General features: G+C 39.9%; 1 protein-coding gene across 14 annotated transcripts in view; it reads right to left on the bottom strand.

The window, feature by feature from the left end:
• The window catches only part of EPS8 (epidermal growth factor receptor pathway substrate 8), a 147,359-nt gene that overhangs the window by 18,056 nt on the left and 110,756 nt on the right, over nucleotides 1–18,547 (bottom strand). For 9 of the 14 annotated variants that reach the window (XM_025212530.1, XM_025212531.1, XM_025212520.1 and 6 more), the window contains 4 exons: nucleotides 12,292–12,425; nucleotides 11,038–11,085; nucleotides 7,060–7,171; nucleotides 5,065–5,208 (listed from right to left, as the gene is read on the bottom strand). In XM_025212530.1, the coding sequence (XP_025068315.1) occupies nucleotides 5,065–5,208; nucleotides 7,060–7,171; nucleotides 11,038–11,085; nucleotides 12,292–12,425 (438 nt within the window). The remainder of the gene's footprint in view (nucleotides 1–5,064; nucleotides 5,209–7,059; nucleotides 7,172–11,037; nucleotides 11,086–12,291; nucleotides 12,426–18,547) is intronic. The other 5 variants (XM_025212528.1, XM_025212525.1, XM_025212529.1 and 2 more) reach the window with 3 other exon arrangements.

Here is an 18,547-nt window from a genome sequence, read left to right on the forward strand (position 1 = left end):
TTTTTAAGATTGGTGAGGTGGCAATCCCGGGTGTTCTCTTCAGTGCAAACGCGGTGGTATCTGAGGGCTTGGCTATATATCACAGCTTTTTTGGTGTGTTTAGGGTGATTGCTGGTTCTGTGCAGATATGTATGTTGGTCTGTGGGTTTCTTGCATAATGTGGTCTGTATTTTATCATTCTGGATACTGATCATCGTGTCTAAAAAGGAGATGTTGGTGCTGGAGTATTCTAGAGAAAGTTGGATGGAGGGATGGTGATTGTTGAATTTCTGATGGAACTCAAATCAGAGATTGTAGGTTTTCAGTCCAAATGATGAAGATGTCATCGATATATCTTAAGTATAGCAAGGGTTCGATGGTACAGTTCTTGAGGAAGTCTTCTTCCAGGTGGCTCATAAAAAGGTTGGCATACTGTAGGGCCATTTTGGTGCCCATAGCTGTTCCCATCATCTGGAGGAAGTGTTGATTATTAAAAGTGAAATTGTTGTGTGTGAGGATGAAGTGTATACGGTCAGTAATATCTTTGGGTCTGTATTCTGACTTGTAATCTTGTTCCTGTAGATATGTAAGGCAGGCTTGGATGCCATCCTGGTGTGGGATGTTGGTTGGTTCACTGACTACCTGTCTTGTATGCATACCAGACCAGCCTCTGGCTTCTCTTCTTTTCATTCCATCCAGGAAGAGCACACACCAACTGCTGAAACTTCCTTAGCCTGACAAAGGGTTTTGAACCCGAAAGCTTGCTTAATAATTGTTTTGCAACTATTTAAGTTGGTTTAATAAAACATATCAGATTCACCCAAAGAACCCTGTTTGCATACTTACGTACTTTAAGACCAACTGACTGCCAGGAATCCAATTGAGGATTCTGCCTCTAAATGTCTGAAAACCTGTTAAAATGGATCTTTGGCCCTTTTGAAAGTGTTACACCGTCTCAGCTCCTCAGCTGAAAAGCAGGCATACTATTACTCTACCTCACTCAGATATATGGAGGATAAATTCTTCTTTATCTATCAGGACACACCTTTGTCTTCTTTCACATCTCAGTTTTGCTTTAAAAATATTGAAACAAATACAAACTAATGTATGCATAGTGTACATTTCCACTAGAACTCTTCATATGAAGAAAGGGGAAATAATTAGCTTGCATGATGAGCTATTAATATTCATAATGTATGATAGCAATCAAAAAACCTTCACAGCTCCAAAACAAAGGCAGGTTAAAAAGTTAAGACCATGGGAAACTTAGACAACAGGCTATTATTAGCATTTAACCAAAAATTGACATCAATAGACCCAGATAAAGCTATAAAGAAAAAATGCTTTTATTTTAAGCCTGTTTACTGGGGCTGATTTCACTGTAATTTCCAATGAGAAAAGAATTCCAGAGCCTTAGACTTGCACTAATAGAGTGGATGGTGTCTCTTTTGCTGCAGCTACCACCTTTAACGACAAAGGGACTCCATCCAAGGTGACAACCTAGGGTACAGGTGGCTTCATAGATTTCATAGACATCAGGGCTGGAAGGGACCTTGGAAGATCATCGAGTCCAGCCCCCCGCCCAAAGGGCAGGAAGTCAGCTGGGGTCATAGGATCAATAGGCTTATCTGTACAGCTGGCCCACAAAGGGAGGGCTTCGGCAGCATTCTGCTTGGTTTGCATTGCACTGTGGCTGGGTGGCAGGGAAAAGTGATGGTGGCAGCAGCCATGTCCTAGTGCAAGCCTGACTTAGAACTCAGCTGGGTCATTCCAGCATGCCGCCATCAAACACTGCCAACTCCTGATCTAGGGCCCACCCCATTAAATGGTTTAAGAGTTGAAACCAAAAGCTAATCCAGTCTGTATACTCAGAAGGGTTACAAGTGGAGAGAACGCAGCAGAAAGTAGGCTGAGTATTCTCTGCCCGCCCTGAAAAAAAGTATGCAAGCACAATGATTAATGCAATAGCTTCTCAGCTCTCAAGGAGAGGGCTTAAGGCTAGAGAATAGTCCGGAGAGCAAGGAATCTGACCATTTTCAGCATTTATTTTAACTCTTCAGCAACCGGAAGTGATTTTTTTTCTTTCTAGTCACCTCTGCAGTGCAGTCCTTATACTTGAAAAGAAATATTTTGGTTGAATGGACAAATAAACAACATCATAACAACAGAACATAGCTTTTTTATAATTGGCAGAATGCCCTGAAGAGAACCCTAAACTTTAGTGCTGAAAAAGAACTATTATTTAAAAGCCTGGAGGAGTCTACACAGCACTTGTGTGCACTTGTGGTTGTACTATGGCCACTGCCAACTCCACTTATGGTCAGATTTTAGAAAAGAAGGCTATGGTGCTAACCTGGGGTTTAGTTCCAGTGTTACCATTTTAGTTTTCTAAAATGGTGGCAGCAGAATTTTCCTACCTTATAAGGTTTTTACAAAAATGAATGCATTAAAGATTTGTTAAATCTATCTATCTCTCTGTCGTGTATGTGCGTGTGCGTACATGTGCACGTACGTATGTACGTGCACGTGTGCATGTGTGCGTGCGCCACCACCTCATTTAGGGCCCACCCCATAAAACAGTGTCTTAATGGCCAGACACTAAGGCTATCATAGAACCCAAGGCAGATAGATAAATAGGTTCAGGAGCACTAGAATTATAGAATTAACCAAGAAGTAAAATATGACAATTTTTGGTGAAGACTTTCCCCATCTACACAGTATTCATAATATACCATTGACAATGCAGTGAATCTCATGGGAGATTTTGTCCTAATGTTATTAATTATGGTACTTCTAAGTTGAATTTGCTTCAGAACATGAACATGGGAACTATGTCATTCAGACTTTATTCTAACATGATCAAAGTTAACAAGAAATGGGCAAAGTACAGACTACATCTGTCTGGGAAAAAATAGTTTCTGCATTATTTTCTATTTGGCTGTACTGCTAGGGAAATAAATAATTTGGGTGAAGACGAGAAAATTTCACTTTTAAAATACCATAAGGCAAGTAGTGCATGCCACACATAGGAATGTCTCTGCTAGGCTGAATACTGGCAAGGAGAGGGAAGTACTATGCCAGGGGTCAACAACCCCCCGCATGCGTGCTGAGCATGGCATGTGAGGCCATTTTGCTCGGCACACCACTACCAGCCTGGGCTCTAGGCAGCTGCTGCCAGCCACGGAGCCCAGGCTGCTCTCAGCAGGCAACTGGGAGGCTGCAAGCTCTGTTGGAAGCAGATTGGGCTCCGTGGGCCACGTTGCAAACAGCTGCTCCGGGCTCTGGCATGTGAGCACTCCAGCACCTTCCAAGGTAGACATTGTGGGTTTTTTTGGCACTCTGGCCAAAAAACGTTGCCTACCCCTGTACTACACTGTCATTAGAAGGTCATTCTCTTTCACTAATTTCCAGGGTTCTGAGAGAAGTGCTTTGTAAAAAAAGTAAAAAGCACATATTCTATTCTTTTCTGTTTCTTTATTCTAAGGAAAAAGCCTCCAAAACCTGTGGCCTTATTTAGCAAATGACTTTAACATGTTCTATTTTAAAAAAATATACCACTATAATATACTAAATAGTTTTTGGTAAATAGTGCCAGACAAACATGAGCTACATGCAGCTAGGAAAGAAAACCTAGATCATTAAAACCACTCCAGACACATGCTTAACACCACACAGAGGTAAAAAGCAGAATTTATTTAGAAAAAGAGCTGAAATGTTACTTGAAAACAGCTAGTAATATGCAAACCTTATTCAGGGCAGTGTCTACAACTCCAGAGCTGCTCAAGGAAAAGGTTTAAAAGGACATTCGATGTGCCCCCAAATTGAAGAGTAAAGTCTCAGTCTTTTGGAAGCTTATCTACTACATCAGAACTTGATGGGTCTTTGGAACTGGGGCTGGACATATTAGCAAGACTAGTTTCTTAAGGGCTTTTAGGCTATAAATGACATGAAAGGTGCATCTTTCATCTTATTTGCGTATACAGTGCCTGGCAATCATATGCGATCCAGCTGTCTCTGCAATACGAGTACTTAATTAAAGCAGATGGGCATTTCAACTCCTGACTGGAAACCAGAAATGTAAGAGCATAAGAGAGTGAATAATAGAAAACAAGATTAATCAGAGAAAAAATTATTTGAGGTTTCTGTTGCTTTTGGATGACGGTTCAAGCATACATTCTGAAATTCCACTTCACCCAAACTGCCTCGCCCATCTCTAGAAGCAACATGGCACAAGAGAAAACAAGAAACAAAACACACTCTTAGAAGACAGGTACACATAAGCCTTTGGCCTCCTATGACGGTATTAAAATATACTTATGTTCTGATCCTAAACATCCTTATCCACCTGAACATCATACCTGGACAAAAAGGACCCTTATATTTTGCAACTGCAGGATAGGCTCTTTAACTGTGCTCTGGGCACGTAATCAGTGGATAAAATACTTTGTTTCCAAACAGTATTCCATAAAAAAAAAAGGCAGGCAGGCCAAAAACTTAGATTTTTTTGTCAGTGTACTAAGGCTGTGATTAAGAAAGTTTTTCCACGAACTCAAATAGCAAACACATAAATCTATTGAAGCCACAATACCATACAGAGGTTTCTACACCTATGTATTTACAAACTTAAAAAATGTGAGATAGTAGAGACTAATATATATCTTCACACAGACAAAAACACAGAAAGAACAGAAACTAAAGGAGAAACTAAAGTTCACTGTCCTAGAGGAAATTAAATTAACCATACCTTAAATAATTCAAACTCCTTCTTTGGCATCAACAGCTATCAATACATGATGGGTATTTATGATTAAAATAAATGCACAGCTTATATTAGGTTACAATCATGCCAATTCTACCAAGCAAACAAGCAGAACAGAACCCTCAGAAAAAAGATTGTGACATATGATCAATTCTGCAGTTTTCATTATTTCAGACTCGGCAACACAGAAACTAAATTCAACTCCTTCAGAACAAAAGAAATCTTTTGAAGTTGCACTAGAGTTTAGAGACTGTTTTATATCCCTGAATCATTCTTTCTTCCTCCAGCATTAAAAATACAATTTAAGTCTGAACAATGACAAATACCTGTATAGTATGAGTATATGCAGGTTCAGAACGTCCCAAACCAGGTTCCTGAGATCTCAATAGGTCCAAGATATTGTTTGGCACGAACCCTGAAGCACCACTTTTATTTTGAACTTTCCACCACTGTTTTCTGTCATCCAGGATCTGCAATCATTTAATTAATTTAATTAAAATGCTGAATAATGCATAGTTTCATAGTTGGTAGGGTCGGAAGGGGCCTGAGCGGATCATCTAGTCCGCAGGAAAAAATACTGGGCTCAAACGACCCTGGCAAGGTGTCTATCTAGCCTCCTTTTGAAGACCCCAGGGTAGGAGTGAATACCACTTCCCTTGGAAGTTGGTTCCAGATCCTAGCCGCCCTGACTGGATGCAGGTATCTTGTGGTTATTTTTTGGCTTGTATTGTACAGGTTGCAGCAATGCCCCATCATCCCCAGGTCCCCATCCACCAGCTTTCAGTTTTCAGTTCAGTTTAGCTCCTTCACTCCCTTCCCATCTTAAGTGCACTCTATATAATTTTTGATTTGACTGATTATACTTACTGGACTGAAGGCACAAACATGTTATTGCCATTACAAGCATGGTCCAGTCTACAGAGACCTCAGTGTGCACAGTAAAACCTATTAAAAAAAATATCAGCCTATTTTTCCTCTAATTAGTAGAATGGAAAGAAGCTGCTGGCTGTCATTAAATATCCCTTGTTAAGTAGTGCATGTACTTGCTTAGTAACTGTATAGTGAAACAGGCTATCAAAAGATATTCTACAATTAAAACTGAATGGGGGAAGTATACTTTTAATAATATTTGCTGCTTTCTTCCACACACTTCTCATGGTTGGTGTCCTTCTGACCCATATTGAAGACTTTTCCATCACCTTGTAATTTTATTTGGCTCAGTGGTGATTTTATTTATGGAATATGGAGGGCTGGGATTATTCACAACCAGTTGGGGAACTTGTGCTAGGTCACTTCTTAAGTTATGCTTAACTATATTATCCCTCCATGTTCAATTCATATGAAAGAATTATTTTAATCCCCCCCTGGAGGCAACAGAAAAGGCCCCTCTGAGTACAGAAATTCAGTGCTTCCAATACAGTCAGTCAATAGCTAAATGCTTTAGAAACACTGTAATTGATTACAGTGCCCAGCCAGAGTTTTTACTAATGTCTCTAAGGGACTATTGCAGCACATCTCCATCATCATCATAATTAATTTTTATGTGAAGTACTGTTTAGAGATTTCAGTCAAGGGCTTGTGTGTGTATACGTATAACACTTTTAAAATAATATGTAAGCACCTGCCACCTCTTTTTGTGTCTCAATAGTGGACAAGATCTGAGAGGGATGAAAAATAGGAGTCTCATGGTTTTACAGATAAGTTTAAACTTCCACATTTGCTGGGGACACCTCACAGATATGGACTAAAACTGAAACTGAATATATGAATGCTAACTGATGGCCAAAAGACAAACTAAAAAAAAAAAATCATGACAATTTCTGAAGGTACAACAGTTAGGAAGACCACACTGCCTGCTGAAGAGAGAACTGGATGGGTAGTCAAGAGGCTCAGGTTCCAACTCTGATAAAGGACCCCGCAAAACATGACCTTAGACATTTCATCTTTATGTTGTCCCAACCCTTCCTTCATCCTTCTTGTCTTTTTAGAGACTGCAAATTCTTCAGCACAGGGGCTCTTTCACTGGTTGTGGGTACAGTACAGAGACTGACAGGGTCTTAAGCACTTTTGTTGTACACCTACTAATTACAAACTAGTGTTGAAGAAGGTATGTGATCCCATCAAATTATTAATGACCAGTCAACCTAATCAATGCAAAATCTCTAAAAACAGAACTTAAACTTTCATATTTAAGCTTAAGAAATTGCTGGTATAAAGAAATTTGGACCAGTTATTATCCCAAGCCCCTACAGAGCCCACAGAGAGGACACTATCCATTCTGAGACGTGTCCGATATTTCTGATTTTTGTTTAATACATTACCTCTAAGATATCATCCTTCAAGACAGAAAGCTCACTGTTGTTTCTTGCCACAAAATCATATTTGCATTTGGCATATTTCTTGTGTTGCACTTTGCTGTGCGCTTCATAATTTCTATAAAGCAAATATGACAAACTGTTATTCAGCTAGACTTCCAAGATGATCAATAAATACGAACATATCATTAACCTGTATCCTTAAATCTATTCCTGGACACTTCACTAGCAAAAGATTTGTCAATGCAGAATATTACAGCATTACAGAGCCATCAAAAGACAAAGGGGAAGGACAGGTGTTCATCTGTAGTGCTACAAAGTAGGGTTGGCAAGCCAGTCAACTGACTAGTCAAAAAAAGGTCAATTGACTGCCTATTATTTGATAGCAAACAAAAATGTTAAATATTCCACGAAGCCAAGAATGTCCTTGTGTAGGTGGCAGGTGACCTTTTTACAAGGGAGCTGGGGGATGGCGCTGTGAGGTTGGGGGTGGGGGTTCAATCCACCAGCCCACTTCAGCTCAGCAAACCCCAGCCAGAAGCTCCATCCCCTCCCTTCCTGCAGACAGCACCAGGGGCGGTGCGGGGCTGAGTTTCATCAGTGAACAATTGTTCACTTTCATAAAAGTGAACAACTGGCCACTTTTAAAGCACTCTGCAGCTGTGTTTTCAGGGGGCCAATTGTGACAAATGTTACTTCTGTCAGTGCCCTACCTGTCCCTTTGAGAACCCAATCACTGGCAGGCTGCCTTTTCCCCTGCCAGGGAAGAGGGCAAGCTGTTAATGAACTACTGGCAGAGTCCACACCTGCCTGACTCTACCAATCAGCCCCAGAAACCCTGTGGCCAGCCAACTGGTGGAACCAGGCAAGGACACAGCCACTGTGGGTGGCCGAGCTCAAGCTCTGATGGCTGTGCTAGCCATGGCACAGCAGGAGGATCCCAAAGCTCACCACCATCAAGGAGCCAGTCACTCCCCCTCCCTCCCTGGCAGGAGAGAACAGAAGAAGATTGTGGGATGCAGGAGGTTCTGGATCACTAGGTGCAACTATACAGGTATTATGCATAATGCTATGAAGCAGAGAAGTTCCTCTCGGAAAGCACTACTATTTAGTACCACTTTCAGCATCCTTGTAGTACTACAAACAGCTTGAACAGCTGTATGCTCATTTTTTTCTAGTGTTACAAGGGTATATTTAACACAAGTATAATGCCTGTCCATAACCAAAAGGCATTCTTTAATATGGACCTCAAGAGGGGATAAAGTATATTAGCTTATAATTTGCAGTACACGCTGTAATAATTAGTGGATACCATTATATTTCTGTAAACCAATATATGCATCAAATTTATTTGTGTGTTCCTGTAAAGAACTATATTAGATTTAACAAATCTTGAGTACTACAATACACTGATATATTGGGACAGTAGCATAACAAAGTAGGGGTGATTGGGACACCAGCCCTGGGGCTGGCCCTGGAGAAGGGTGTTAAAAATACAGTGTGTCACTGCCACTTCGGGTGCATCCAGTTATCCAATGCATCTCTGTATTAGGATCAGGTTTTTAATGATTCGTAAAGTCTCTTGTGTGTTCAAAATAAGCTTGCGCTGCTTATAGGGTGTATCAATTCATTTAAATCACTCACTGAATAATTTTCAGAGTTTAAAAAAAAAACAAAACAAATTTTACTTATCTACCATAGGTAAGTATACTTAATAAGTTACAAAGCATAATATGCCCTAGTAATCCAACCACTAACCTAAATGAGAATGAAAAATTATTTTGGTAATTTAAAAGACAAGGTTAATATAAAACATGGTGAGATAAAGAATACTAAGTGCAGCTCTTCTTTTCTGTAAGGAAAGATCTGTTCAGATTCCCTTTGGATATAGAGCTACTATGTTCTTACAGAAGCCCAGATGAGCTTCTGAAAGAAAGAAAAGCATTATCTACCTAAAAGCAAATGATAGACCCATCAAAACCACCATGTAGAAAAGGTTGAGGACTAATGAATAATGAAAATAGTAACCAAACAATGACTTTGATATGCTGGACATAACATCACATCACAAAAATATGAATGCATTTGTTTATTGGTGTACATGGATTGTAACTACTGATTCCAAGCATGCCTGGAGTGCTCCAGTAGTTACCTAGCTAATTCTTGGCTGTGGAGAACTGTCTCACTTTACTTGAAGAGCAGAACAAAGGAAAGCTGTATTTAGATATTACAAGTAACCATAGTCTTGGAGAGGAAAAAAAAGCAGTGAAAGTGGTTAGCACACTTAAGCAAAGAAAAAGAAAACATGAATGTTAGAACTTTAAAATGTAGTCATTATGATGTGAAAGAAGCTACCGATAAATCACAATATTACCTAACTGCACTTTCTAGACTCTCTCCAGTTACCCTTGCCATCTACATCTGCGCCAAGTAGTTTCAGAGTAGAATTCCAAAAACTTTTAAATGTTTGGTTTAATTTTTCTCATCTTGCAGGAGAAGGTTCTTGGTTTAGACACGTGGCACTTTTTGGTCCCGTGACCCTGGGATGCTTCCCCAGGAGGGTCCTTCCAGTGGGCCCTGCCCTCTATGGGTGATCCGAATCTGGAATAGACTTCCCAGAGAGGTGGTAAACTCCCCAAACTTGAAAGTCTTCAAGAGGAGACTGGACATGCACCTTGATGGTATCATTTGATCTCAGCAGTATTCCTGCCCAGAGCAAAGGGGGGGGATCGGACTCAATGATCTTTCAAGGTCGTTTTCAGCCCTTATTTTCTATGATTTCTCTGACTGAAACCAGTGGTAGCATTCCTACCACAAATAAGCCAGTGCTAAATGACAGCTCAATGCACTCCTCACCCATGCTTTACTTGTGCTTATACGTTTTTCACAAACACCCATCTTCAACCCATATTACCATGAGATATATTGTATTTGGTTGTGTGGCTTTCAGTGATGTTATTGTATGGCTGCCTGCACAAAAGTCAAGTGCACAATATATGTGCCTAACTACCACACAATTTAGAGTGATTCAGGATAGCAGTAAGAGCCATGCTTCCCAGGTGTGCTGCCTTCATGGGGGTAAAATGCCAAGGGATCTTCCACCCAAAGAGTAAAGACTTATAACTGCATACTCCTGCATGATAGTGCATAGTTCCGTTATTTTAAGCTTTCTTTTCTCTCTGTGGTTAGTTTCCCTGAACTACTTGCAATCCTTGTGGTCCCTAGAAGCTCTGCTAGCAGCAGTATGGTCCAATAACCAGATTTAACTAATTTCCCATTACGAAAAAACCCAAACAAGTTAGGGATGTTCGTTAATTACAAGCTTAGCTTCTACCAATAAACTGAGAGTTAAAACAAGCTGTTCCTAAAATGGGAAACCTCAAGCTTTATTCCAAAAATCTTCTCCCTATACTTCTCTCTCCAATCTCTTCACAATGTCTCGGCACTTGCTGTTGAATAGAGATGATTTAATTAGTTATTTATTTAATATGCTGCCCCAGGGATGAGCTTTCCATTAACTACAGGTGACATCATTGAAAAAGCCAGACCAGCCAGAAAGAATGCATTTGTTATCTTGGATACACTGTTGGAAACACCTTTAATAAAGGTGGCAGTATTAGACTGAAATACTTCTCTCTCAGTTGATCTAACTCAGGTTGTGCAAAGAAAGTTTCCATGACTTAGTGCAGATACATCAGAGGTAAGAGTGACTCTGAAGCTGTGTGCAGAGCAGTCCTTAGATAAGAACCTTAGAAGTATCCAAGTTTGGGTGAAAGACTTGATATGAATGCCATTGTTATTTCTGCAGTAATAAAGCCAAGGTTCAGGAAAGGGAGAAAGTTTTCACTTATGGAATATGCTCCAGAGCACATTGGAAAAAGCTCTTTTTGACATGTGTGTTGTGAACGGATGGAGCATTATACTATAGTAGAAGATATAGAGGATGGGGGTAGAGGGGTGGGAGGAGGGGCACAGGGGACTTACTGAGATTCAGCTGAATCCACTCTAAACATTTCATCTGTCTTTTCTATCCTGTAAGTGAATGCTAAATTGCAATAATTTACAACATTTCATTAAGGGATAACATCAAGTCATTTTAGTTCCTTTCTGTGAGATAGGAGAGATGAAACAATTACAATGAATGTTCACAAGTAATAAACTTGTCTACCTCACTTTTAAAATAGGATATTTGTTCATTTATGAAGCCTCATCTATATGCCAAAGTTTTACCAATTATATTGATATAGCTATACCAACGTAATCCCACACAAATGAACAATATTACTTTTGTGCTAGAAACTCAGCCTAAATACCTTCTTAAAAGACAAACTAAACACATCTAAGCTGGAATAAGATTTTCCACATTGGGTAGTTCTAATATAGCTGTATTGATTTACATTCACAATTTAGCCTGTTCTCATGGAGAAGTGCAAGGCCTAATCAGAGAGCCTGATTGATCTCAAGGTACTGATTCTTCTCAAATTGGCTGCGGTCTGGGACAAAGCAAAGGGGATGGGAACAGTGTGGGCAAAAAGCCCTCTTCACACTGTGTGGAATAACTGCTTGTAACAATTTCAGACCAGTATGTGCAATCCGACATGAGGAACAGGGAACAGATGTGACTGATTGTTATTCTGAAACATCAGTGCTATGATTGAGAAAAAAAAAATCAGAACCAAGAAGGCAAAGGAAATTAAACTGAAAAACTAGACAAAAAGTCCCAAACAAACATTTAAAATAATGACAAAGGAATATAAAATAGGCTTGTAATTTTTTGTATTTTCAAAAAGAATAAATAAGAGTTTAATTTTGGAAACAAAACAAAAATGGAACAGGAGCCTTCAACTCCCTGAAAGGGGGGTTCAAAAGAGGATGGAGCTAGACTGTTCAAACAAAATGTAATAGTAAAAAAAATATACTTTGAGTCCAAGTTGAAAAATTCTGTGCTCTCAACATTGTATATACGTAATTGTTTGGTTTATTTTGTTTCTTTTTTTCTTTTTTAAACAGAAGCACTCACTTATGAGAACTTCTGATGAGCACAGAGAGTAAGCTGAAGGAGCTTTGAGAGAGATGCTCTAAACAAAAGCAAAAGCAAATACAAGGATTGTCTCCTTGTGGAAATGATTAAGTACTGTGAACTTAGAAGTAACAGTAAACAACGCCACCTCCACCTCAAAAGCAATTAAGTTGGGACAGTTATCCACAGCTCTAAACATAATGCCCATTCAGTGTTACCTATCTACATGTCGGCTAACAGTTTGCTTAAAGGCAGCCACAGCTGCCCCCTGGTCCAGCAGAGGCCCTCTTTTGTAAACTGTGTTACTGAATGCATACCCATCAGATGGAGGATAGTCTGGCACACTGGGATGCTGGAAAACAAAACAAAGAAACAAAAAACAGGATAAATGTTACACAGATAACAGTAGGTATTTCATTTATTACAGCAACGTCCTCTGACGCACAGGGTCCTCACCAGCATCACACATAGGGTCCTCAGGTGTTTGTTGTTTTGACACAAAACATTAATTGCCCATGCATTTTAAATCATGAACAAAGATGAGAAAAATAAGGATGAAGAAATTCGATCCTTACTCATCCTGCCATAGCAATATGGAAGCTGGTAATTTTTAGTAAGACAATTCAGTAATTCACTAGATCAAGGTTCGTGCCATTGCTTCAAATTTCTCTGTAGCATCAGACTTTTATAATCAACAGTGACCAAATACCTTTAAAAAGCTTTAGTAGGGAAAATGGTTTAAGGTTTTGTTCTGGATGTGGACACTCTAAATCAGATCACCTATACTTACAATTATCTAATGCAAATTCTATGTATTTGGATACTCAGGAACATTAATCCCTTACTTTGAAAGTGTAAAAATTATTCTGACAGCCTCATTCTTCCCATTCTCCCACTTTGACACCGAGCAGTACCAGAATCAGGGGAGGTAAGGGGTAAGGTAATATTCAGTAAGCACAAGGATAGAAGAGGAGGCGTGCTTAGTAAAATACAATTTATTGGGAACTCATATATCACAATAATAGGTGTGTTACCTAGAATTATTACATGCAAACTTTTAAAAGCTACTCATCCTATGCCTCCTTTCCTCCCACTATCAGCAGAACATAAAGCACTACCATATGATATTGAAGGACTGGTAGAGTCTAGCAACTTGTGGGCCAGAAGCTACCAACAACGTAAGCGCTGTTCCAATTCTTATTTGGTATGCAACCTAGGGGAAATCATTTACCTAACCTACGCCTAAGCCTTCCTTAACTGAGACACAACAATAACAGGTATGTCTACGCTGACACCATGTGTGTCCACTTGTGATGTTTCTGCTGACAAAGTCCTGTCCAGTTGCTTCTGCTCTGCACATTCTAACCCCAGAAATAAGGCAATGAGGAAGCACTGGGAAGCTTCCAGCCTTCCTTCAGTATCTGACTCTGAAAAGCAGGAAAGCAGCAGTGCAGGGGGTGGGGGGCACACCTCAAACATCTTGAGTTTGGAGAGAGCCGAGCAGAAGCTGATTTGTTTGTGGCAGTCCCAGGAGAGAGTGCAGGCATACTAAATGATACCTTCCTATCTTGAGGGCAGAAAGGGTTGTGAAGGCAAATCAGAAACCAATTATATAGCATACATAAGGTGCTAAAAAAAACAATGTTCTTAAAACCTCCTAACTTGACATTGAGCACCCTATACCTTAAAGCATATAAGCAGCAGATAACCTAGAAACGGTAATCCACTGTACTTTACGCATAAATGTATTTGTATTGCATCGGCTCTCGAGCTTCAGTCAGTGGTTTCTCCTCCCCACCCCCCATTTCCATTATATTTTGATATAATTATTGCTGAACAGACTGCACGTGCAGCCCCTGCATGTAACAATCTTAAAACTCAGGGGTGAGAATTTTTTTCTTGAATTCAAATCTGTGATGCCCTCCACTAGACATCAGATCAATCCCTTCTAGTGGGGGTTAGGAACTGTAACCATGGTAGCAACAGGCATATCATTATTTCATGCTGGGTCATATTTTTTTCTGAAAAGGATGCCCTGCGGGAAGATGGAATCCAAAGGGGAAGAGGTCTAGGCTGTACTGTGCTGGTACCTGCCTGTTTCTAGATCATGGTGTCAGCAAATGTTGCTGATATTTCATGTAAAAAAAAAAAAAAAAAAAAAAAAAAAAAAAAAAAAAAAAAAAAAGAGCTCAGGCAAAATCTCATTACTAATTGGCTCTCTTAGGTGAAAATGATACAACACAAAGAAACTGAATGCATTGAAGTAAGGAGAATGTGAAGGACATACCAAAAGAAAATTAAAATATTTTCCTGATCAACCCCCATCTGATTTTCTCTTTAGCTATTATCATGTATAACCCATTTGCATGCTAACTAATTGGTAATTAGGGCAACATTCAGGTATCACCTTCTATACCGTCATTTTCATGCAGACAATTAGCATTTTGCATTCACACAGCAGCTTTCATCGAAGGACTTATAGCACTTCACAAAAATATCAGATTTCACAGCCCCTCTAAGATAGGTGTCATTGTACCTACGGTCCCGGTGGGGAAGTCAAAATAAAGTTAATTTAAATGATTTTCCCAAGACATTTAGAAAAATCAGTGGCAGAATTAGGAACAGAACCTAGGAGTGCCGAGTCTCAGAGGTGCAAACTCTTTGGTTAGTTTTTCTTGGTAATTAGTCACACAATTAACAATCAAAATGGCATAATATTAGAGGGACTTAAAAATCAAATCATTGCAACACAAAAGTCACTTCTACCAGAAATATATATATTTTTTTACTTACTGTAACTACAAATAATGCCTAAAATGACGATAAAAGTTTTATTCACAATCTCAAAGAGGAGAAAATAAAAATGTCATTTAAAAATGCACAAAAAAATTGTGAGGGAGACAGAGAGCAATAGGACTTAAACTAGGTTTTTGTTTTTTTAAATACTAGATTTCAAATGACAGTATCCCATGCAATTTCACTCAATGACTAAGGGAAAAAAAACCACACGAAATAACTTTCTTTGTCAGTATATTTGTCCTTTGATGCCTTGTTAAGTATTGTAGACAAAAAGTCAAGTAATATTCAACATGAAGGATAATTTCTTCGTTCAGGATATTGTCTTCATTCAGGATACCTCACCTTCAGGATATGAAGATGAATGAATGAAGATATTTTCTTTGGAATTCTTCACTCAGGATACCTCACCTTAAGGATACCTCCTTTCCCTGAGTCTCCCACATTTCAGGTGACTGCCCCAATGACTAAGCTATTGCCTATTCCACAATGGAAAAAAAAAAATCATTCCAGTTGGTTTCATACTAGTGTGGAACAGGAACATTTTTTGACAATTGAAAAATGTCAAAGGATAGGAAAACTGCTTCCTCCCTATCTCTTTCTCTGCTCTCCCTGTGAACATAAATAGCCTTTTCAATCAGCTTTCCAAACCTAACTGGACAGGCCTCAATCAAGAACCAGGAGCCGGATACACTTCAGAATGGAGACCACCTTTCCCTGTATGATCCCAAACTTCCTCAGCATAAAAAAAAATCACCATTGGAGTAACTTACAAATAAAGATTGTTAAAAGATGATAACTAAAGGAAGGTTGTTCAGATGGTAGCTGGGTGCTTTTACATTAGCTCTGGTTTTGAAAATCTTCCCCCAGATCTTTTTATGTACACACTCTCTTGCTAAAACAACTGTGGATATGCTAACTTGTAAATGGGGGAAACATCACCATCACTCTATTTCTAATATAGTAGTATTAACTTTTTTCCCCCTGAACATAATTCTGGCTTCTGCAGAGATGGCCTAAGGGTGACAAGTGAAGCATAAGGATTGATTTTAACCTACAGCCCAGTTTGGGGAGGAGGTGAGCAGCCCTCAGTGCTGAAAGAACAGTTTAGAGACTACTTAGAAAAGCTGGACATGTACAAGTCCATGGGGCCAGATGGGATGCACGCGAGGGTACTGAGGGAGTTGGCTGATGTGATTACAGAGCCATTGGCCATCATCTTTGAAAACTCAGGGGGGGATCAGGAGAGGTCCTGGATGATTGGAAAAGGGAAAACATAGTGCCCATATTTAAGAAAGGAAAGAAAGGATCCAGGGAACTACAGACCAGTCAGCCTCACCTCAGCCCCTGGAAAAATCTTGGAGCAGATCCTCAAGGAATCCATTTATAAGCACTTGGAGGAGAAGGAGGTGATGGATTCACCAGGGGCAAGTCATGCCTGATCAACCTGGTTGCCTTCCATGCTGAGATGACTGGCTCTTTGGTTACGGGGAGACCAGTGGATATGGTGTATAACTTGATTTTAGCAAGGCTTTTGATATGGTCTCCCACAATATTCTCACAGGCAAGCTAAGGAATTATGGACTGGATGAATGGACTGTAAGGTGAATAGAAAACTGGCTGGAGCATCGGGCTCAGAGAGTAGCAATCAATGGCTCAATATCTAGTTGGCACTTCTCAAGAGGAGTGCCCCAGGGGTTGGTTTTGTTCAATGTCTTCATCAGCAACCTGGAAGGTGGCATAAAGTGCACCCTCAGCAAGTTTGCAGATGACAACAAGCTGGGGGGAGTAGTAGATATGCTGGAGGGTAGGGCTTGGATTTAGAGTGATTTAGACAAATTGGAGGATAGGGCCAAAAGGAATCTCATGAGGTTCAACAAGGACAAAACGCAAAGTCCTGCACTTAGGACAGAACAATCCCATGCACCAGTACAGGCTGGGGACTGACTGGCTGGGCAGCAGCTCTGCAGAAAATTCCTTGGGGGTTACAGGGGACAATAAGCTAAATATGAGCCAGCAGTGTGCCCTTGTTGCCAAGAAGGCTAACAGTATACCGGGCTGCATTGGTAGATGTGTTGCCAGTAGGTCACCCTCTGTTCAGCGTTGGTGAGGCCACATCTGGAGTACTGTGTTCAGTTTTGGGCCTCCCACTACAGAAAGGATGTGGACAAATTGGAGACAGTCTAGTGGAGGGCAACAAAAATGGTTTGGTGGCTGGGGGACATAATTTATGAGGAAAGACTGAGGGAACTGGGCTTTTTTAGTCTAGAGAAGAGAAGACTGAGGGGATTTAATAGCAACCTTCAACTACCTGAAGGAGCGTTCGAAAGAGGATGGAGTTAGACTGTTCTCAGTGGTGGTAGATGACAGAAAAAGGAGCAATGGTCTCAAGTTGCAGCAAGTGAAGTTTGGTTAGATATTAGAAAGAATTTTCTCACTAGGAGGGTAGTAAAACACTGGAACAGGTTACCCAGAGAGGTGGTGGAAGCTCCATCTTTGGAGGTTTTCAAAATGTGGCTAGACAAAGCTTTAGCTGGAATGATCTAGTTGGGGATGGTCCCGCTTTGAACAGGGGGTTGGACTAGATGACTTCCTGAGGTCTCTTTCAACCCTAGCTTTCTATGATACTGTTAGGAGCTGTATACAATGGTTAGCTTTCTCCCAGTCACAGCTGATATTAAAAGAGGTATTCAGGCTACAGTCCCTCCTTGGCTTAAACCAGAACTAGTCAGAAAGTTTTTACCATGTAAATAATAGATTTAAAAAAAATATATAGTAAAAAAAAAAATGTTCAATTTTTTTTTTCAGTTGAAAAATCTATTTCTTTTTTATGAAAAAAAAATCATTTCGTTCAAAACCTCTCACAGGAAATAACGTACGCCTTCCAATCAACTCTATTTTAGATACTAAGGGTACTTTTACACGTGCTCCAATGCACTCTGATTAGAACGTGTTGGAAGAGACTTTTGATTTAAAAAAAAAAGAGGCTGCTGAAGCGTTCTAATGAAAGTGGTCCAGCATGCTGCAGCATCTTCTGTATTCAGTATCCATGTATTTTGAAATGGTGGCAGGAGCGCTTAAAGTAAAGTTTGTCAAACAAGCTTTAGTTACAGTGTCCCCACCACCATTTTGAAATATGGGACACTGAATACACGAGATGCTGCTGGTGTTTTAATTAGAGCGGCTCCTGAGAACTGCTTTAATTAACATGCGGACACGCGCCCCCCACAAGTATGTGTGCAGACTCAGTAAAGGTATGAGGATAGGGGATTTTCCCTTGAAGTGCAGTGATCTGGAATATATTTCCAGCCTGCATCCAGCAGAGCTCAGATTTGATATTCTTTTCCATGTGACCATTTGTGTTTTAGGAGTCTGAAGGAGATAAATGTTGAGAGTTAGCTCAACCAGAATGACTCTAATAGGCAAATAAGCAGGCCTGTCCTTCACAAGCAGGTTCCTCCTGTCTCTCTGCTTTGAACTGAATTGAACTGTATTGTGTGTTTGCTTTGAAATATGGTGAAAGCATCTCGAGATATAAAGGGGCACGTTGAATTGAGAAACAATAAATAAAACTGATTATAGTTGCTTTTTGTCACACAAGCCATATAAATCCAAGCATTTCAAAAAATCTCTTTTACAAAATTGCATAAAAATATTGATCTAGATTTTACTTAATAC

Source organism: Alligator sinensis, unplaced genomic scaffold (genome assembly GCF_000455745.1).
Source record: "Alligator sinensis unplaced genomic scaffold, ASM45574v1 scaffold498_1, whole genome shotgun sequence".
NCBI classification, from domain to species: Eukaryota; Metazoa; Chordata; order Crocodylia; family Alligatoridae; genus Alligator; species Alligator sinensis.